Source organism: Lissotriton vulgaris, chromosome 12 (assembly GCF_964263255.1).
Source record: "Lissotriton vulgaris chromosome 12, aLisVul1.2, whole genome shotgun sequence".
NCBI lineage: Eukaryota > Metazoa > Chordata > Amphibia > Caudata > Salamandridae > Lissotriton > Lissotriton vulgaris.
In genome coordinates, this window is record NC_141700.1 from 118,641,069 (window position 1) to 118,663,358 (window position 22,290).

The window sequence follows — 22,290 nt, forward strand, 5'->3', positions numbered from 1 at the left end:
TGGCCTGGGGAGGGGGCCCCCTCTGTGTACTTTGCAGGGGGGCCCCCTCAACTTTCATTACGCCACTGGGTCAGCCGTAGGTGGGTGGGGAGGGAGTTCCATGTCTTGGCCGCCAGGTAGGAGAAGGATCTTCTCCGACGGTGGATTGGCGAATTTGTGAGACGAGGGCGAGGCTGGCGGATCGGAGCTGGCGGGTGGGTGTGTAGAATGTGAGGCGGCTGTTGAGGTATTTTTGGGCCCATGTCGTGGAGAGCCTTGTGTGCGTGGGTGAGGAGTCCGAACGTGATCCTCTTGCTGACAGGGAGCCAGTGCAGGTCTTTCAGATGCGTAGAGATGTGGCTGTGGCGAGGGATGTCCAGGGTGAGTCGTGCAGAAGCGTTCTGTATGCGCTGGAGTCTTTTCTGGAGTTTGGCTGTGGTTCCAGCGTAGAGGGTGTTCCCGTAGTCCAGCCGGCTGGTGACGAGGGCCTGGGTGACAGTCTTCCTGGTTTCGGTGGGGATCCACCGGAAGATCTTTCGGAGCATGCGCAGGGTGTTGAAGCAGGAAGACGAGACGGCGTTGACTTGCTTGGTCATCGTGAGGGAGGAGTCCAGGATGAAGCCCAGGTTGCGTGCATGGTCCGTTGGCTTGGGTGCGGTGCCCAGGGCAGGGGGTCACCAGGAGTCGTCCCAGGCAGAAGGGGATAGTCCCAGGATGAGGACTTCCGTCTTGTCTGAGTTCAGTTTCAGACGGCTGAGCTTCATCCATTCCGCGACGTCTTTCATTCATTCCTGGAGGCTGGCTCTGGCGGTGGCGGGGTCGTTGGTGAGGGAGAGGTTCAGCTGGGTGTCGTCGGCGTAGGAAATGATGTTGAGGTTGTGTTGGCGTGCGATGGCTGCGAGAGGACTCATGTAGACGTTGAAGAGGGTGGGGCTGAGTGAGGATCCCTGCGGAACGCCGCAGATGATTTCGGTGGCCGCGGATCGGAACGGGGGGAGGCGGACTCTCTGGGTTCTTCTGGCGAACTCTGCAAACCCTAGAAATGTTTTAAGTTATAATCAATGGGAACATTGTCCTACACCTCCAAAGGGTAGTTCTAAAACGTTTCTTAGAAAATTTCCATATTTCACAGGTTTTAATGTTAAAAACCCAGAAAGTTTTTACTTTAAAAATGTGAATAAGACAGACATGAAAAGTATGTTGACAAATACTAAACAAATGTATTCTGCTGCCTTTTATGCTCAATTGTCCACATTAGGCTTTGACTTTTGGAAAGACAACATTGAGACAAAAAGTATTTGGGGCACAAAAGACTGGCAGGTACAAGGTTTAGAAGCATTGTTCACAGCCTGCTTCATCTCAGAACAAATGATGTTCCTAAATGACACTGTTCAACAGACATATTGTCTTGGCATTGCTAAGATAAAAGATGTACACAAACCGTCCATACCTAAGCCCACACCTGATAGTAATTTAACTTCAGAAGAGGAGGTAGACGTAAATTAAATTTTACAACAGAACAGAACAAATCCTGAATGGAAAAAAATGGTTAATCTGGCCCACAGACACGAATAACTGTCAAGATAGATTCCTGAACAAGACACAAGGGTTCACAGTAACTCGGCCAGATCCAAGATATATCCATAGACAACCTCCAGGGATAATCACAACTTATAGTGTAGGAAAACTATGCCTTGAATGGCTGCAGAAATCCACACTTCAAGAAATAAAACAACACTTATCTTTGCTTAAAGATGGCATTGATTTACGAGAATTCTTAGTGGGACCTCGTAATCCAAGTCATAAACGTTTTATATGCGCCGGTATATACGCTTCTTACAATAAAGCTTGGAAAGTCACGCAAATGAAAACAGCTGAAAGAAATAATAAATTGATCGTATTAATCTAGAGAAATCACTCTCTGTAGTTGACAATGGGTTAACAACTCTGTCGTCCAGAATTTATTCTTTGGACAGCATTGTATCATCTGCCATAGATATAATGGAACAGGACTTTCTAATGCTACAACATGGCCAGTCACAATTACGTTCTATAATGCTATTAGGCTGGACATTGCAAAACCTTCGTTCAGGCTATGTGCCTGGCGTTTAATCAACACTAAGTCACTGTTTACTGTATTTAACCTTACAGATAAAAATATCTCGTTGGCACAGAGGGGAGCAGACTATACGGTGCTGAGCATTGAAAAGCTGGAAAGATTACCATTGACCGTTTCTGAGAAACCATCAGTTGAATGGATAATACATGGCACCATCACAATACCAGTGACGACTTTCCAGTTTCAGTATTGCTTAAAACATATACCAGCATGCCTGTATGAAAGGTTGGGTAAAGAATACATTAAATCGACCTGGGATTTACCATACACACACAAATGTTGGAGTGGGGGAAAGGAATTATTTCTTAGTGGTAAAAATTGTGAAAACGCACTAAGCAGTACACTATTGTGTCACGGTATTAATTTACACGGAGTCTTCCAATAACCTTTCTTGCCACCTGCAGGGTCCGCCCACAGTGGTGATAGATCCAATTTTCAGGCAGCTTTCCAATGGTAGCTACGTTATGTTAAATGATCACAGCTGTTGTGGAATGATACCAGGAATAAGCTATCTTGTTACTGTGTCAGCTAGGGTCACTTGCTGTATGCAAGTATTATTTCCTAAAACTAAGACAGACGGGGAGTCGCCACTATGGCCTTCACTGAACATCTCTTCTATATGAATTGATACTTTAAGCAGAATGAAAGCCATTCTTTTGGAAAAAATTGTGCCACTGACCTCGTCCAGAGAGACGTATGATCTGCAAATTGCAAGGACTTCTGCAGAGATACATGCATTATTAGCGACAAACTGCCCAGTTCATTTCGCAGAAATGTTAGGTCGTATCTTTAACATCTCCGATACCAACAGTATTGCACATGTATTTAAGACGATTTTTTTGGGACTGTTACCACCCTTTGAAGTAGTCCTGGGCATTTTTCCTAACTTCGTCCATTCTGTGTTCGGCGGACTGCCTCTCATTTTGGGACTCGTAGCAGGGATCTTATTTTTATTCCTCTTGCTCCGTCATGGCAAATCCGGCCACCAGCGATACCCAAGTCAGCATGGAAAATGCGCTGCAGGCTATGAGGTATCGTGAGAGAATAACACAGATCCTTGGCTTGGCTCGTTTGAGAGATCTGAATACCACATGGTTCCTGTCATTCAGACCAATCTGGCAAGATTGCATCTTACCTGTTCTACGATGCCTGCTTTGTGGAGAGGAATGCGTGTTAGATGTCTGTCTAACACTACCATTGGTTATGTCATCGGATGCAGACGCATTACTGGGTCCGGTAACGGCTCATGTGTTGTGTTGCCCCCAACGGCTACCAATCCTGACGACAGCATTCATTGAGATCTCACCATTAAATCCAACTGGAGGTGAGATAAGCGGATCAACAGGCACACAGGTACCATCTGCTTTGAACATTGCTAACGCAGCAACTGACGCTGACGGCGATGCTTCACATATGTGCACAATTGACCTTCTTAATGAAGTAGTCGAACTTTCATCCACTGTGGTAGACTATTTCTTTGCCAGCCTTGATGACTTAATGTTTCTCCTGACACAGAGAATAACTTTTGAAATAATCACACAGCGTTCTTTTGGAACTCTGAAATTCGACCTTCACTTTTTTCAAGATAAAAGCTTCCATATTTGGAACTCTATTTTTAAGACAGATTTATTTGACTTTTTTCCAAAAAACAAACTGAACTTTTGCACAAAAAAGTAATCTGCTTAAAGTAAAACTATTCTTAGAGAACAAGAATTCCTTGAACACTTCCTAAGAAACAATATTAGCCTAATCCACAAATCAGAACAGTTTGTATATTCTGCTATGGGATGGTCTCGACCTTTTTTCTTCTGTAACTCAGAGCCATTTCATGAATGTAATTTTCATGGTTCATTCAGTTAGCATTGCTAATATCAATATCATATCATATGCTTACAATGAAGTCATTTCCTTTAAATATGTACTGTACAAAATGCTCAAATGTTCGTGTACAACCATTCCAAATACATTTATATGATTTTTTTGGGGGTTGTAAACACATGCTCTAGAATATATATTTTAGTGCTTGAACTTAGATGAACATGATAACGTGGAGTGGGTGTTTTGTAATATTTTAGGACCCTATTGTAAGTTTCCCGATTCATGCCCGTATATAGGTATAAATCACTACATCCTTATATAGGCATAGAAATCATAACCATATTTAGGCATAGCTTATGCAGTCCAAATACGGCAGGGCTACTTCCACTAGTTCCAAAAATCCACAACGATTTCTTGGAAAACTCAGCTTCAGCAGCCGGGGTCTTCCCCTTGCTTGAATATTGATTGGTCCAAGAACTCATGGAGTTTTCAAAGAACTGAGACTCTTTGATGACGTTATTATGTCCAACTGTACGTCAAAGTCAGCACCTTCTAAGTATAAATATGCCCACACTCGCCCAAGCAAACACACAGTGGTTTGGAGCAGTTCGACTATCTACTTGCCCGACACGCCCTGCTACAGCGAGTGCCGAAGGAAGTCGACCCTCCAGCAGACGGACTGAGAGAGACGTTGTCTTTCCTCCTGCTGAGAAATCCAGCTCCAGTGTTTCCAGGCTACCCTTGCGGGTTGCTGGGAAATCGAGTCCCGAGACCAGCCTTCTTCATTCTAAACTAAGGTACCGAGCTGATTAAACCCTTAGAGAAATCTTGAGCAGATTCTTGGCAAAAGAATACTACATTTATGCTACACCTCACTTACAATTCTTCCCTCGTACTAAGCTTAGGTTAGGTATACCAGGGTAGGCGTATTTTAGAAGCACCAGTTGAGTACTTTTAGCCTCTGTTATTTATGTATGTATTTTTATATGGTTTAGGAACCATACAATGCTCTTACAGTAATATTTTATTCTAATATTTATACTGTACGCATTATATTTTATAAACAGTTTTACTATTGTAGCAGTTCCTTTCTTATGCTTGAGAAAGAAGACGGAACGCCCCGTCTTTCTACTTTCTCTGCACCTCTGAAACGAAGCATGCACGATTGACTGAGTGAAATATCTATCTATTGTTTTCACCACTCTGAAGATACGTTTTATCTTGGGGAAACAAAGTTGTCATGATTATGCGGTTGTCAGAGACTAATCCCTTCTTGTGAATTCCCTTCTTGTGAATTCTTAGCTAGCTGGCACACACAATTAAGTCTAGTACATTCGATAGAGACCTAGTTGACCTCAGTCCTACGTCTAATCTATAGGATATATTATTCCAATGCGCAGAGCCTATTGGGAATATAGGAACTACGCTACACAGGAGGATGAGGGCCGCTGTTTCTCCGTTGTCTAGCAGGGTCCTGAAGTAATCGGTGGCGGCGATAAGGGCGGTTTCGGTGCTGTGGTTGCTGCGGAACCCGGACTGGGACGGGTCCAGGATGCTGTTCTCCTCGAGGTAGCGGGTCAGTTGTCTGTTGACGGTTTTCTCGAGGACCTTCGCCGGGAACGGGAGCAGGGAGATGGGCCGGAAGTTCTTGAGGTCCTTGGGGTCCACCTTGGGTTTCTTGAGTAAGGCGTTGATCTTGGCGTGCTTCCAGCTTTCCAGGAAGGATGCGGTCTCAAAAGAGATGTTGATTACTTTCCAGAAATGGGGTGAAATGGCTGTGCTGGCTTTGTTGAAGATGTGGTGTGGTCAAGGGTCTAGCGGTGATCCGGAGTGGATAGTGTTCATGATTTTGCTGGTGTTCTCGTCGTTGATTTTGGTCCAGTAGAGCAGGCGGGTGGTAGTCGTGGGGGCGGAAGTCTCAGTGGTTGTCGGGGCGGTCGTGACGTTGAAGCGGTTGTGGATGTCGGGGATCTTGCTGTGGAAGAATGTGGCCAGCGAGTCGCACAGGTCTTGCAAATGTGGAATGTGGTTGGTGTTGGAGCTGGAGAGTTCTTTCACGATGTTGAAGAGCTCTTTGCTGTTGTGTGTATTGTTATCTAGGCGGTCTTTGAATGAGGTCCTTTTGGCGGATCTGATGAGGTGATGGCCTTTGTGGGTGGTGTTCTTGTGGGCTGCGTAGCTGTTCAGTGTTCGTTCATGGAGCCAGTTCTTTTCCAGTTTTCGCCATGTTCGTTTGGAGGCCTGAAGGTCTTCGGTGAACAAGGTGGCTTTCTTGCTGGTGCGGCTTTCGGAGGGTTTCTTGAGCGGGGGGAGGGTGTTGGCGCAGTCGTTGATCACTGTCTGAAGTTGCGGGCGGCGGTGTCTGGGTCAGTGGGTGGGCTCTGGGCAAGGGTGGTGGTTAGCTGATCTTCGGTGATTTTGCTCCAGCAGCGACGAGGCATCTGTTGGGTGCGGTGGTGCGTGGTGGGCTTCCTGAAGGAGAAGTGGATGCAGTGATGGTCGGTCCAGTGGAGTTCGGTGGTGTGGTTGAAGGCGAGGTGGGGGGCTTGTGGAGAAGATGGGGTCAAGCGTGTGGCTGGTGGCGTGGGTGGGTGTTGTCACGAGCTGTCTGAGTTCGTGGTTGGCGAGGTTGTCAATCAGGGAGGTGGAGTTGGTGTTGTTGTTGTTCTGGAGGTGGTAGTTCAGGTCCCCGAGGAGGATGTAGTCCATGGAACCGAGGGCCTGTGTGCTGATGAAGCCGGCGATGGAGTCGCTGAACTGTGGTCGGGGTCCGGTGGGTCTGTAGATAAGGGTCCCTCCGAGGGTGGTGTTGGGGTCGTGAGGATCTGGAAGTGCAGGTGTTCGGCGGTGCTGGTCGTGACTCTGAGGGTGTTCTTGTGGAGGATGGAGATTCCTCCTCCTACTCCGTTAGTGCGATCCCTGCCGGTGATCTTGTAGCCTTCCAGGATGGCTATGGCGATGTTTGGTGCTGAGGCGGGGTTCAACCAGGTCTCTGTCAGGAAGGCGACGTCTGGGGAGGTTGAGTCGAGAAGGTCCCAGAGTTTAACTGCTTGTTTGCGGGCGGAGCGGGTGTTGAGGAGGATGCAGCTGAGGTAGTTGGGTTCTTTCCTTGTCGGTGGGTTGGCGGGGTAGATGCTGGTGAAGCTGCAGTTCCGGCAGGTGAAGGGTCCTTGGGTGCGCTTCAGGGTGGCCCGGTAGCAGGTGTGTTCTTGTCCGGAGTTGAGTGCGTGGAGGTTGCTGACATCGTAACGGAGTTGGGCATACGCGGGGGCCAGAGGTTCTGGTGCTGGGCACGGTCCAGGCGCGGTCGGGCGCAGACGGGCTTGCCTTAGGCACGCCGGCTGCGCGGAGCCGTGCAGCGGCTGCCATAAGAAGGGGAGGTGGGAGGGAGGAGCAGCTGGGAGGGGGTAATCAGACGAATTGGAGTGGGGGCGGGGCCACAGGGGACGCAGCAGTGGGAAGCAGGACCGGCGAGGGAACAGAAGGCAAAACGGGCACAAGGGGACAAAGAGGAGGAAACCAGCACAATAAATACAATGCTTAACAACCAGAAGGGCACAAAAACAAGCACAATAAAACAATGCTAAACGGGCACAAAGTGCAAAAGCAAACACAGTGAAAGCGGCAAAAAGCAAACTTAAGGCCTACCACTAGAAACCAGGGATGAGGCGCAGGTGGTAGCCTGTGTGTGGAGGCGGGCCTCGAACTCGGCAGCAGCTGGGCTGGAACACGGCGCAGTCAGGTGGAGCTACGCGGCGTGGGGAGCGACCTGCCTGGAACCAGAGAATGCAGTGCCCATTTTAATATGGGTCAGAGGTGAATTATACAGGAGAGATCCATTTAAGGAATTTAGGTTCAATTCCGAATCTACCAAGCACCGCCATCAGATAGCTCCACCCTAGTGTGTGGAAAGTTTTCTCGATGTCTTGGGATGTGACCCAAGTGTGTACACTCGTCTCCCGAGCCCAGTTCATCCACATGAAGTGCCGACATAAGTTCAGGAAGGTATTCCTGCCAGGGATTAACCCATTTTGATCAGGATGCACAATCTGCTGTACTATTGGGATAAATAGGTTGGACAGTATCTTTCCAAGAATCCTATAGTCTGAATTCAGTTAGGATAGGGGCGATATGACCTCAGGAGCAGTGGATCCCCGTCAGGTTTGGGCAAAACTACCAATACCTCTTCCCTGAGAGTGGGGGGTAATATTCCCAGTGTATAAGCCTTTGTATAAGTCTTGAGCAGCTGTGGGACAAGTTGCGATTTAAAAGTGGAGTAAAACTACAGTGGCCAGCCGTCCTTCGAGGGGGTCTTATCTCTATCCATCTGTATAATTGCGTCATAAATCTCAGTGTCAGTGATTGGGGCTTCCAATTCCGCAATGTTGAATGGCAAATATGCGGGTGAGAGTCACACCATCTAGGAAGGCCTGTATCAATGCCAGGTCCTCCCCTTGTGGTGCTGTGTATAAATTAGCGTAGTATGAGTGAAAGCCTCTTTAATACCATCCTGTGAGCTAAGAATGCATCCTGTGCTATCCTTGATGGTTGTAATTGGATTTCAATGAGAGTCAGAGCGGAGAAGCCATGCAAGGCGTCTACCAGCTTTATCACCTTACACATGCTTCTTGGCCAAATGTTCCCTGTATTCCAGCGCTCCCAGCTTCTCCAGAGTATTTCTATGGGGTGTGCTAGTGGGGCTGTGGTAGATTGGTCTGTGGGAGTTAATAATTCATAATGAGATATGTCCGCTTCCAGGGTGCTAAGATCCCGGGGGAGGGTTCATTTGGTAAAGTATACAGCTTTAATTGCGCGCCTACAAAGTACAGCCATGAACGCGTGCCACTCGACACCGGCTCCTGAGTCTGTGCCCTAGTTTTCTTGAAAATATGAAGTAATATTTTCTGAGAGTGTAGCACAAAATGCGGTGTCAAGGAACACTTTCAAGGGAAGGCACCATGTAGGTATTTTGGGCCTACCCTGTCCCCAACGCAATTGTAGTTGTACAGGACTGTGATCTGAAAGAGTGCCTCTGAGGTATTCAGCTTGTGTCCCTCTAGTGAGGACATCATTAAAATAGGAAATAAGGTTGATCATAGTATGTATGTCATGTAAGCCAGAGTAGTGTGAGAAATCTCTAGATTCTGAGTTCCGACTGCACCAGGCGTCCTTCACTCAAGTGTTGGTAGCCCATCTTTGTAGGTGTTGTGTGAGCGTAATCGGTTGTGCCCCACTCAAAGGGGGAAAGGAGCATTCATAAATCAGGTCCGGGTACAGTTGAAATCTCCTCCCCAATAACTAGGTGCTAATGTTTTACCCGGTAGTGCTGGAGTCAAGAGGTGTAGGGAGGGAACCAAATTAGTGTTGGGTGCGTTCAGAGATATGAGGGACACAGGGAGAGCATCCAATAAACCCTCTAGTACGACATTCCGCCCATCCGAGTCAAGTTTGGTGTGTAACGCCTCTAGGGGTACTCCTGGTGATACCCAAGTTAAGACCCCCCCTTGGCATATCGGGAGTATGTGGTGTCTATGAGTGTGCCCAACCAACGCTTCATCATGGCCTCTAGGTCTACAGCGATAATGAGTTTTCCTTTAAATAGTAACTGTACCTTTCACCTGCAGAGGTATTGATAGACAACATCGCTTTGTGTAACCTGTCGGTTCCCTCAGATTCCATCTCAGTAACAATAGCAAGGACTCAGTAGCTGTTACGTCAATAACCATTGCAACAGGAGTGTGGAATCTACCTCAACACCTTTGTTCCCTACCATATCCCCCTCTCCCTCATTGCACACATCACGTCATAAATGTAAATGTAAATGTAAAATGTAAAATGTAAATGTACGTGTATTTATATAGCGCAAATCACCGACCAGGTATCTAAGCGCTTGCTTAGCCTCTTAGGTGCTACGCCTATTCCAACGGCTGACGGCACCACTACCTCAGGAGTGCTGCCGTCGGCCGTTGGACGTTCGAACCTCACCTGCGCAATGGAACGTTCAGCACTGGAGCTGGACGTTCCATAGCTGCTAAGGTGTTAGGGAACCCGTCCTGGTATTCCCCATGTGAGATAACCCCGGCAGGGTATCCACAAGGTGAAAGCCAGGCATCCCACCGCGAGGGGCCGTTGTGGAGATTAAGGAAGCTATTGCCCAGAGTCGCAGAGTGTGAACCCGTGAGTCGAGTAGGCACCAGAGCGAGAATTGTCGAGTCTGTGGAATTTTGAGGCCAAGACCCGCCGAGGCAGGGAATTGAACCCTGGTCCAGGGCCGATCTCAGCTTCTGGGTCTGCCGCCTCTAACCCCTGAGCCACACTTCATCCACGTGTACAAAAAGGAAAGAACTATCCATACTGGAAACAATACTTCGTAAATATAAGAAACCCCCAACTCCAACTCTCAAGCCAGTTTACCAACCGGCCATACAGACTTTCATGCAAAACAAGTAATAAAAGCTTAAAAGTCGATACCAGCAGTATTTGGTAAGTGGAGGTAGTTATTCGATAACAGCAGTGGACCTGTGTATGCGTGGTCGCATCCCTGAGCCATCACATCAACAGTAATGTCAGACATTGGTCATCACAGGTGTAATACATAAGTAACAACAGCTCTACCACCCCTGAGGCCTATAGCAATTCCTCAGCTGTCTGCAGTACAACGAGTGGGCCACCACCTAATAATTCAGCAACTTATGAGTCAGTCACTGTGGGGAGTCATCAAGTTAGATCTCTGCCTCAGACCCTGTGTGGGAGGGAGCTGCTACGTTGCTACACGTCGCCCCACGTCTGCCACAGCTTGCGCTTGTTCTTGGCCGCTTGTTCATTGGTTTGACCATGCGTGCGACTCCTGCTACGGGGCTTACAATGTCTTTGTGATATCCATTCAGGGGAGAATCCTTCCTAAAACCAGAAGGGGTTGTGATGCCTTTGTGTTCCAGCCAAGACCAGGCATCATCTGGTGACGACCAAAAGGAAGTGTTGCCCTTGTGCAGGACAGGGAACTGCAGAGCATATTTGATGCAGTGGTCACTGAGGCATTTATTGATTATTGTGAAGGATGACCTACGGAGTTGATCTTCTAAAGTCTAATGAGGGTAAAAATGAACTTGTGCGTTCGACAGACCAGGGTCCCCTGGCACTCGTCAACTGCAGAATGTGATCTCTGTCTCTGTGATTGAAGAAGTGAGCAACCACCGGCTGTGGAGGGGCATCCATGGGGGGAGGCCTCCCAGGTACTCTGTGGGCTCGTTCAACTGAGAAAAAGGAAGACTGTTTACCTTGCCGGATTGTATTCACGAAACAGTCCTCCACATACACTCTATATTTGGGCCCTTTGCCTGTTCCGGAAGACCTACGATCCTCAAATTATTCTGTCTTGATCTGCCCTCCGGGTCCTCCACTCTCCCCCATCGATAGTTTATTTCCTCCTGCATGGCCCAGAGGTGCTTGTCAGAGTCCGCTACCAAAGGCATCAGGGCAGTCAGTGACGATTCTGCGTTTTCTACTCTGTCTTTCAGTTTCTTAAGGTCTTTGAGTAGGAAGCCCACATCTATACACAAGGTGTCTAGTTTAGGCTCCAGGGTGAATTTAATGTCTACCACAACTGCCATCAGTTCATCAAATTGGCGAGAATGATCAGATAGTGTGGTCGCTAGACGAACCTGCTACATCAGCAGTATAAATATTCCCCTCACCCCAGCAGGCGCCCATAACCTCCGCGGGGATCTGATCAGCTTCCAGGCACACCATCGCGTTCGTGGTATGTGGTCAGAGTCCTGAACACCTCAGTGCAGTAGATCACGTAAATTATGACAGAATTCCAGGTTCTGTCGGGATCTGCACAGAAATGGTGTCAGAACCAGCTACGTTTATTAAAGGAAGGTCCCGGTAGGTGTGAAGTGGCCCAGGGTGAGTTCTCTGCCTCTACCACATGGTGGGCGAGGCGGGTCCACATTGGAAATTAAATGTCCGCTATGCGATTTTAAGTATATATACAAGTTTTCAAGAGAATGTGTGTCACCGCAGTAAGTCACCTCAACATGAGACACCGAGCTGAGTTTTGCAGCATTCCCTACTACACCAGTAATGTGTCACTGAGTTCACAAGAAGAGGACGTCTGAGTCACTTGACTACACAAAGTCCATATGCCCATGTGGCCTGAGCTCCTTGTTGCAGTGCTATATGTGTGGGGGGCTAATGGGCCTCCTGTGCCCGGGGGCCAGTCCATTCAACGTTGCGGGGCACAGAAATATAGGGCGAATGTGGCCAGGGCCTCAGTCTAGGCCGCAGCTCGGGTATCGACACAGCAGTGGGGTCTGTCCAACCTGTGCTGCAGGTAGCATCGCTGCCCACGTCTCAGATGATCAAGGACATTGTGCCTAGTGGTGGGGGGAGGGATCCATGGATTCCATTTATCGAATGTGCTCAGGGCCAAGGAAAATCCTCAATAATGAGGGGGTGAAAGGAGAGACACTGATGGGTATGTGTGGGTGCACCTCAGCCAGCAACGTCCCCACCTCAGGCTCACAGGTGGGGGCCACGTGATCACTCTCAGCGGCCCCAGGAGTATCCTGGCTGCCAGATCCTCCGACTGCAAGTCACCTCTGCCCTGGGGAGGACACGTTCAGTAGCCGCTGTGACCCAGGGGCTCCGCAGTGGGCCACAACAGATGGTTAGTTTTCCTTCGGGCTCCGGTCGTCCTTCTCAAGCTGCGGACAGGCAGCAGGGCACATGTTGCCCAACGGGTGTGCAATTCACAGCGCCCAAAGCTTCCAGCGGGAGCCATCGCTATAGGCTCCACCAATTGGTCCACAGTGGCACAGGGATATCACCTCCCAAACGGTGAAGCGATGCAGTGGCCAGTGCCTCTGAGTTGTACGATGCACCTGGATGGCTTTGCTTGAGCAAGCGTGGTGGGTTTGGTAGGGAAAATGCAGGATTTTTAATAGGCCAGGCACGGAGCTTTGTTTTAGGAGTCCGTCAAGGAAGCCATCTTGGACACGTCCCTTTGGAACCTGCCTTAATAACTTTTCAATACTTCCACTATTTTCCTCCAGGTCACGCAGGATTGATGTCTGACTCTTGGACAGTGACCTTTCCCAAAACTCAGAGGAAACAGAGTATGGTGGGGGGAGTTATTAAAGATGCAAAAGTAGTTTTTAAAAAAAAGAGTTTTGTGTCAACTAGTTATAGAGAGGAATACATTTCATCTCTCCAATATTACAAATGACCCCTGTCAGTCACCTGAGACTATCTGACCAGTGGGATACAGTTCATACTGTTTGTCCCGCAAGATATGCAATCTGAGGATTAGCTCTGCAGTCTAAGATGAGATATGTACAACTGTTTATTTTCCATACATCCCCTGCTAAGCAGATTCTCATCTGTATTAGAGGTAAGATATCTATTTCAAATTGAAAGAATGGGAAAATGGAAGATAAAAGCGATGGTGTGATGTCGCAAACATCTGATTACTAAACGTCCTAAACAACCTACAGCTTTTAAGCAAATTCCCTTAGGAATTTGTTCTGTAAAATACACTGCTTTGGTATGTCGAGCACTATTGACAGAGGATAGGTGGGGACCTGTGGAAAAGCTCACCAGCCTTCACAGTTCATGAATGAAATGCTGATTGCTAGCGAGCTTTGGGGAAGCTATACTTCCTCCAGTGTTTTTCAGTGATCCTATCCCTACTATTAACCCCTTCGGTGCTCATGACGAGCTCAGCTCGTCATGAGGCACGGCGCTAGTGTGCTCATGACGAGCCGAGCTCGTCATGACCACACCCAGTTCTATTATGGCCCAGCACCGGAGAAGAATATCTCAAGCATCGATGAGGTTAAGAACGAGGGGATCGTCAATACACCACTCATTATGCATTGTTTTGATCAATTTGTTTTTTTCTTGCCCATAGTAGTGCTCACTAATTGCAAGGATACAGGTGAGGGAGAGGTCCTTAATGCAAAACAACAGTTCAGTAGGCAATGAGTAAAACATCCGGTTAGTAAGATCACATCTGATGTAGAACTGGAGTGGCACTCCTCTGCTCAATCAGGGGAATATGAGGCAAATTATTTTAACGGATATCGGACAATTAGGTAAGCTCACTCAGACCTTTGTTACCAAACTGCTTTCGAGCCACCGTTAAGGATCAAGCTTTGGACTCCTAGTAGATAGGCTTACATCCTGGCAGAAGTATGGAATATTCCCTAGTACTTAGGTCTAAAACAAGACATATTAAGGATAAAGGGGACATGGGGCTGATTGATCTCTGGTATCTTTGTCACAATCGATCACCTGATCAGACAGGTTTTCAGCTAGTGTTGGCATCTTTTGATATGCCATGATGTGGTTCACCTCTTTGCTGCATGCAAATGATGAAACTCCTTCCTTTAGTTCCCAAGAACCAGTCTGCCTAAGTGGCATTCTATTGAGGGTAGACTTATTTGATTGCTTGTGCTGTGCTCAGGCAAAGCTCCTATAAGTGAAGAAATTTGCAGGGTACGTTGTTGCAAATTAAATAAAAGTGGCCATGTATTTGGCTCATGATTCACCAATCTCTTTTGAGAACGAGTTTGCACCTGGCGCATTATTGTTTTATTGACGTAAATAACAAGGACCCCCTGTTTAGGCAACTGAATTTGTTATACAGGGAAAATAGACAATGTAAGAAAAACCAGCGATTAAATGACGTATCCAGTAAGAGAAAGCATGTAGGAAGCACAACAACTAATTAAAAAGTACAAAATTGAATTTATTCATGGGTGTACATAATCATAGTAAAAACATGTTAATTCCAGAACATGAACATCAGATATTCAAGAAAACAGTTGATTTAATACAAAATTAAAAAGTTTTATCTCTAACACAATTAACCAAAATTCATAAAAGTGGCGGACAGAAATAGTCATCGACGCGCGTTTCGGCGTTATTTACAAAACGCCTTCTTCAGGAGCCACATTAAAATCTGAAAAACATATGTAAAGTAAATTAAAAACAAACGGGAATGTCACTTCACTCATATTATACACGTAATAGTTCATATACATAAAACTATGCTTCTGGTTGTGCTTCCAAATAAGTTTCTCCCTACTTATGTAGCTAACCAATATAACTACACAAGGTACAAACTAAATATTTTATATTTGAGCAGTGTATTTAATAAAATGGGGGGGGGGGGGGGTTCACGAGATATTGCCCCCCAATTTACTCAAACAGATACAATGGACTCCTAAGAATGGAAGGGCCCTGTAATATTTAGACCTGACAAGGGAAAACATAGAATACAAACTCCCTCTGTAATCTTTTTGACTATGTCAAGAGATAGATGGACATATACGTTCTCTATTCTTTTTTCCTGATCTATTGACAGTTCTGTCTAGATTGCAGAACTGTCAATAGATCAGGAAAAAAGAATAGAGAACGTATATGTCCATCTATCTCTTGACATAGTCAAAAAGATTACAGAGGGAGTTTGTATTCTATGTTTTCCCTTGTCAGGTCTAAATATTACAGGGCCCTTCCATTCTTAGGAGTCCATTGTATCGCTTGACATAGTCAAAAAGATTACAGAGGGAGTTTGTATTCTATGTTTTCCCTTGTCAGGTCTACATATTACAGGGCCCTTCCATTCTTAGGAGTCCATTGTATCTGTTTGAGTAAATTGGGGGGCAATATCTCGTGAACCCCCCCCCCCATTTTATTAAATACACTGCTCAAATATAAAATATTTAGTTTGTACCTTGTGTAGTTATATTGGTTAGCTACATAAGTAGGGAGAAACTTATTTGGAAGCACAACCAGAAGCATAGTTTTATGTATATGAACTATTATGTGTATATTATGAGTGAAGTGACATTCCCCTGTTTGTTTTTAATTTACTTTACATATGTTTTTCAGATTTTAATGTGGCTCCTGAAGAAGGCGTTTTGTAAATAACGCCGAAACGCGCGTCGATGACTATTTCTGTCCGCCACTTTTATGAATTTTGGTTAATTGTGTTAGAGTTAAAACTTTTTAATTTTGTATTAAATCAACTGTTTTCTTGAATATCTGATGTTCATGTTCTGGAATTAACATGTTTTACTATGATTATGTACACCCATGAATAAATTCAATTTTGTACTTTTTAATTAGTTGTTGTGCTTCCTACATGCATTATTGTTTTATTGCATAAACCTTCTGGTCTGATGGATCACTTTTCATCATGAGACATCAAGATTGCTTCATCCTGGAACTTCTCTTCTTTACCATCTCTTTTGTTTCAATGGACCTCACAGTGAAGGGAGGCCCTCAGATTTCCAAGCCTTGTGATATGGATCTAAGGCAGAATCAGGATCGCCTGGCCAGGAGGAGGCCTATAAAAAGTGCCATCATTGCCACTTCTGATCTTTTCTTTCAATTAGAACTTCTGTCTGTGTGTCTTCGAAGTAGCAAAAGATCACTTGTTGTAAATGTTGTCCTTTACAAACTTCAAAATCAACTGACTGTGCAATTCCATAATATTAGTTTGTGTTGGTGGAATTCGGGCTGAACTTGCTATAGAGACAAATGAACCAGGCCATGTTGAGACTAACAGTGTTATTCAACAATGTGATATTCGGTAGGTGGAACAAGGGGAAATCCAAATGATGGCCTGCATCACAAGAGGGTAAGTACAACATTTGATTGAAGCCAAGGTTATCATAGTCTTCTACTGTATCTTACCTTTAGCATTTCTACCAAGGATCATTATACACATACTGAAATTACAAGGAAGAAACATGCTCACAGTAAACATGGTGTGTTGAATCAAGAGGACACCATGTCATGATTGGGAAGGACTTGTCTCTCTATGTGGGTGGGGGAGCAGCTAAGAAGTAGAACATTGTGCATGTACAGGATAAGGCTGGATCAGAGACACATTTAACTGGTATGCGCTCAAAGATTTGTAAAGGGCTAATAAGGCTCAAGACAGGTAAAAATTACAGCTGTCCTGCCTAAATAATAAGGTTCATATTTCAAGAAGCTGTTCTGGCCAGGCAGTTGTTGTGAAAAGTGGCATCAGTGAAGGTTGGGTGAGGATGGTGGTTACATGTCCATGGAAGCTTATGGTGTCCATCAGCTGTCTGTCATTATTAAAGTAGACCGGCCAGGGCAGAGGAATGAGAATAAGGAGATTTACTCAAACATGATGAAAGGTTTGACAAAGGAACACAGATGTAGTAAGACTAAGAATTATGGGTTGGTGATGGTTCTTTTCTTGTTGAAGTTACCAACCATTAGTCTGAACAAATAATAGAGACACAATGTGACCAATAAGGTACTCCCTTGGCCTACATCTATTACAATTGGAGAGTATAATTGGTTTCTACTTAAAAACGGATTTTGAGGTCAATCAAACTCTTTGTTATATTTAAAAGTGAACTTAAAACGTTTCCTGTGTTATGATGGTTGGAAACTTAGTGGTGGGAGGAGCTACAATTTCAATCCAAAATCTTTTAATGTACCCCCCTCTTTATGTAGCTTGCAAAAATAATTAATATGAAGCAAACAGCCAACATGATAGTGGTTTGGTTATAATTTCCATTGTATCCATTTTGAAAAGATATCAAAAGTGGACATGAATTTCCCCTGTCAACCATCTGACTGCTTGAATACTTCACTGTAAAAACATAATAAACTATTGTATATGCTGCAATCTGCAAATTCACCTGTCTTACATAAGACATCACAGGCCTTTTCCAAAATGTCTGTCCTGTTCTTTAGTCTAATTAACTTATAACTGGTGAATCGTGGACAATTCAATTTTTAGTGCCTAGTTCAGAGCTTGCTCACGTGGATAGGAACATATGAAGGGACAGGATTTGGGAAGTGAGTTAATTTACTGTCTCCTATGGCCAGTAACTCTTACCCATGATTCAGGAACATGTCGTAGAAAAACCCATTCTCTGTGTTCGGTCCATGACACAGCAATCCGTCGTATAAGCGCTCAAGAGCAGCTCCAAGTATATGAGCACTAGAGTGCCAAAAGATCTGCAAAACAAATTAACCAACGTAAGAGATTCTCCTCACAGGGGGTCAGTTGTGGTTTTCATAACACCAGAGCCTTTTTAATTTTGCTGTGTTATAAATAGTGCATCTTGTGCAAACTACTGCACACAGATTAGGAAAATAGGACACTTGGCACAGGTACTCGGAAGCCTCATCATAACTTCAGCCTACCTGCAACTAGTATCCATAACTATGCCTTGCTGCAAGAATTATGCGCTTTTGAGCCTGTCATGACTTCGTATGATTAACCCGACAGGGGCGAGAAAGGAGATTAGAACTTTAGTGTCCAGCTCTTTGGAGCTTTTGAATAATTGTGGGTCGCAGGACGAGATTAATGCAAATCTTACAAGTATACATACCAATCTGTTTTTGGGCCTCAAAAAGCTGTTTATTAAGATTAACCCTAAACAGGTCAGGAAGATGAAGCCTAGAGCAGTCACATGGTATGATGATGAGTGTCGACGGACACAAGGGGACTTGTTTTTAGCAATCAAATCTAAAAACCACGGACGAATTAGGTCCTTTAGAATAGTTTACAATGAAGCAAAACGTAAGGCTAAAATTAACTGGGATGAGGACCGATGGTTAACCTTGACGGAAGCATGTGGCTATTGTAACATGCAACAGTTTTGGCACCTACTAAAATGGGGGAAATGCCAGGATGATCACCCTAGCCCAGCATCTGTTGGTCAACAACAGTGGGTAAGCTTCTTTGAGGATCAATTCAGGGGTAACAATGTTGTTTTGGTTGATCTCCCATGCTCCGTTTCTGAAGAACCACTTACGTTTTCTATTCCCGAGGTTAGAAATATTATGAAAACAATCCCAAGAGGTAAAGCGCCTGGCCCCGATTGCATTCCTGCAGATGTATTTCTGCAGGATCAGGATCTCTGGCCCCATATATTTCACATCTGGTAAATGCACTTGCTTCTGGAGCGAAGGTCCCAGATTCCTGGTACGGGGCTGAAATTCTACCAATCTACAAGAAAGGCGATCGCTCGGTTCCTTCAAACTACCGACCGATCAGCCTCATCGATGCGGTGCAAAAAATAACAGCCCGCCTCGTATTAGGTAGGATCCAGGAATGGATTAATGATTTTGACATTCTCACACCTCTGCAGGCAGGCTTCCGGTCCCATGTGAGCACTCTTGACCAAGCATTCCGTTTTGTGCTCCTATATTGGAAGACAGTTGCTTTTGGCAAGGGCAAGCTATACGCAGCCTTTGTGGACCTAAGGTCCGCATTTGACCTCGTTCCTAGGGCCAAGCTATGGGAATGTCTATTGAAAATGGGAATGCCTGCTGTTCTTGTGCGACTCTTAGTGAATTTACATGCCCACACCTTCGCACAAGTACGTTGGGGTAAGCCCGGGGAGGTTACGGATAGATTTCCAGTTGCCAAAGGTGTTAGACAAGGGTGTGTCCTGGCCCCTACTTTGTTTTCCCTATATATTAATGGGGTCACCAATTATTTTGTGAACCACCCCACGGATGCTCCTACACTGGCGGGGATGAAAGTACCTCTGCTCATGTTCGCGGATGACACCCTGTTAATATCTAAGACGAGGCAGGGTCTCCAGCAGGCCCAGTCAAGATTTGAGCTGTTTTGCCGCGAACATGAGCTGGAGGTTAACGTGTCCAAAACAAAGTTTATGGTGCTGAGAGGACCATCTCCAATTGCTGCCAGGGTTACAATGAGTGGTACCACCCTCGAGCAGACTAAGTTATTCACATACTTCAAAGGGGTAAGATCTACTCTCTGCGCCATGGGGCTTGGTGAACTATGGAATAACCCTGACTCGGCCACCTTCCCTCCCAAAAAAGAGCTGAGAAATCTTTACTGGGAATGGGTTGTTGGTAAAAGACATTCGAAATTGACAGGAAGTTCCCTTACAACGACATTCATGCTTCTGAAGGATGTCTCTTCCCTTGAAAAGTACTTGGATGTCATCACCAAGCCCCTGGATCGCAAACTATTCCATCAACTGAGAGTTGGCTCGCTACCACTGAGGTGCCTAACTACATCATGGGGTAAGGGAGGGCCAGAGCACGGCCCACTGTGTATCAGGCAGGGTGAAAGTGTGTGTCATTTTCTCTTTGAATGCCCCCTGTATGTTGCCCCTAGAAAAAAATGGCTACGGCCATTATGTAGAAGTTTGGGCACTCGTTTAGCATCTACAGCCTGTAGAATTTTAAAATCTGATCTATCGCCCCTGATAGTAATAGGGGTTGCTAAATACCTTGGTTGGGCTTGGATACTACGCTCAAAGTTGATTAATTCGCATCAAAGTTCCAGTTAAATCATCGAAAAGGTCCAAGTTAGACAGTGATATCCTGTAATAACTGTTTTTTACTGTGTTTAACTTTTTTAATTTGTAAATGAAGTCGTGTATAGTGATTTAATTCTGTCTTAGTTATGTTTTTAACTTTATATTAAATTATTTTTTTATAACTATGCTTGCACTTTAGAAAATGAGATATAATGTTGGATGTGTAGCATGTCTTTTAAGATGAACAATCGAATAAAGACTTCTTTTGACTTCACTTGATTAACCCGACATTTAAAGATTCAGGCTCACATAATGAAGCCCGTCCGCCATGCTGGAACAGGAGCCACTTGTTCGATGCAAAAGCAGTAAAGCAATTCTCCCGCTGTATTTCTTTTTTGATTTGTGATTGATATTGGATTATGATGGCCATTCACAATGTTCCTATCCACCATCTTAATAAACATATTCCATAGTTCATCTGTCCTCGCCTCAACAGCTCAGTCCCCTTTGGTTCCCTTAGAGAAGTGGAGTCACTGGGTTGTAGTGCAATATCCATCACAGTTACACATACTGCACTATACGAGGGTGCGGTGTATGATTGGTGGTGGCTCCGCCATACTAAGACCCTCTCAGGCTGTTGCAGTGCAGACATTTGCAGTGCAGCTGCTTCTTACAACTGCATGTTTTGCACAGGCTTAACCCTTGAATGAACCAAAATGAAGAGTCACTGCGACGTGAGCTACCTGCTGCACTACTGAATTTGCAGCACATGTGCCAGCAGGTAACAATACTCACTGAGAAACTCACTGTACACTTGTTCACTTTATGGCAGGAAACAGTCATGCTCTTGCAGGGACCAGAACAAAAGCGTTGTATGCAGACTGCAGTATGACTTGTGCGTGTGGTCACGAAGAGTGGAAAAAGGATTTGGAATGCATTTGTTGCAGTAGGGGCCAGTGTCAGAGGAGAGAGTCTTTTTCTCCTGACGTGGCTCCACTACAGGCACAGGCTCCCAGACTCCCCTGCGGCCAATCCAGACGCTGCTCTCAAGTCAGGAGCGCAGCGGCAGGATTAGCCTGAGGAACCATGATTTGCACTCCCAGGGAGACTGGTAGCCTGTGCTTGTGGTCTCCAACCCAGCAACGCAGCTGGGTACGAGACAGCTACAGTGCGCACGACTGCTTGGCTGGCTGTCTCAGGCCAGTCAAATGGTCCTGCGCACTGGTAATAGTGCATCCCACTCCCCGTGAGTGCCTGTTATCCCCCTGGCCACACCCCCAATAAACAAAGTAAAACGATAATAAACCCATGTTTATGATTTTTTTTTACGCTGCTGGAAGGGGGGGCGGACGATGCTCTTCCGCCACAGCGGAGGAGCTGTTGCTGATTTGTTTGAGTTGCTACTCATAGCTGGTGCTACAAGAAAGTGTCTCCTCAGGCATGTAAGCACAACAAAACTGTGCAGTTGACACATTTACTCAGTGCATTGCCATAAATCGGGGGTCATGGATTCATGCAGGACAGGAAGCTGTTGGTGCAAGTGTTCCAGAGACACATCATACTTGTATGAGCTCCTACTACTAACTCTTTATGTTGGTAATGTGCCCATTATTTCACGTTTGGTTACAGAATATAAACCAGCATGCCTGCAGAAGGAGGTAAACATTGGTTTTAGGAGTGCAGCAAGAGCATCTAACTTGTATGAAGATTGAGGACAGTTCTCACTGTGATACAAAGCCTTTCTGCACACGAAGCATTAGCTAGAGGATTTGGTGACAAACAGCTGAGAAACCTACACCCCACCACCAAATCTCGATTTTGCAAACGACCAAAATATATACAATACTGAAATGCACAAATATATAAAACTGCTGGCAACAACACTGGCCTGACACAGCAAAGGTTCTGTTGAATAGTAGTGAAAGCGAGCAACTTACTGCCTGTCCATCTGGAGAATCATAAGTCAGGAACTCCACTTCCGAGTCCTCCTCCAATGGACGGTCTAGATCATACAGTGTCCCATTGACGCGTGCTGCTACTGCACTCTCGGCCAGGGAACGGCTGCGGGGAAAA

General features: G+C 45.6%; 1 protein-coding gene across 1 annotated transcript in view; it reads right to left on the bottom strand.

Annotated features, from left to right (window-relative positions):
• Positions 1-22,290, bottom strand: part of TARS2 (threonyl-tRNA synthetase 2, mitochondrial) — a 195,892-nt gene that overhangs the window by 126,242 nt on the left and 47,360 nt on the right. Inside the window, exons 4-5 of the mRNA XM_086947465.1 lie at positions 22,155-22,278; positions 17,808-17,929 (exon numbers count right to left, since the gene is read on the bottom strand). Of these exons, the coding sequence (XP_086803591.1) occupies positions 17,808-17,929; positions 22,155-22,278 (246 nt within the window). The remainder of the gene's footprint in view (positions 1-17,807; positions 17,930-22,154; positions 22,279-22,290) is intronic.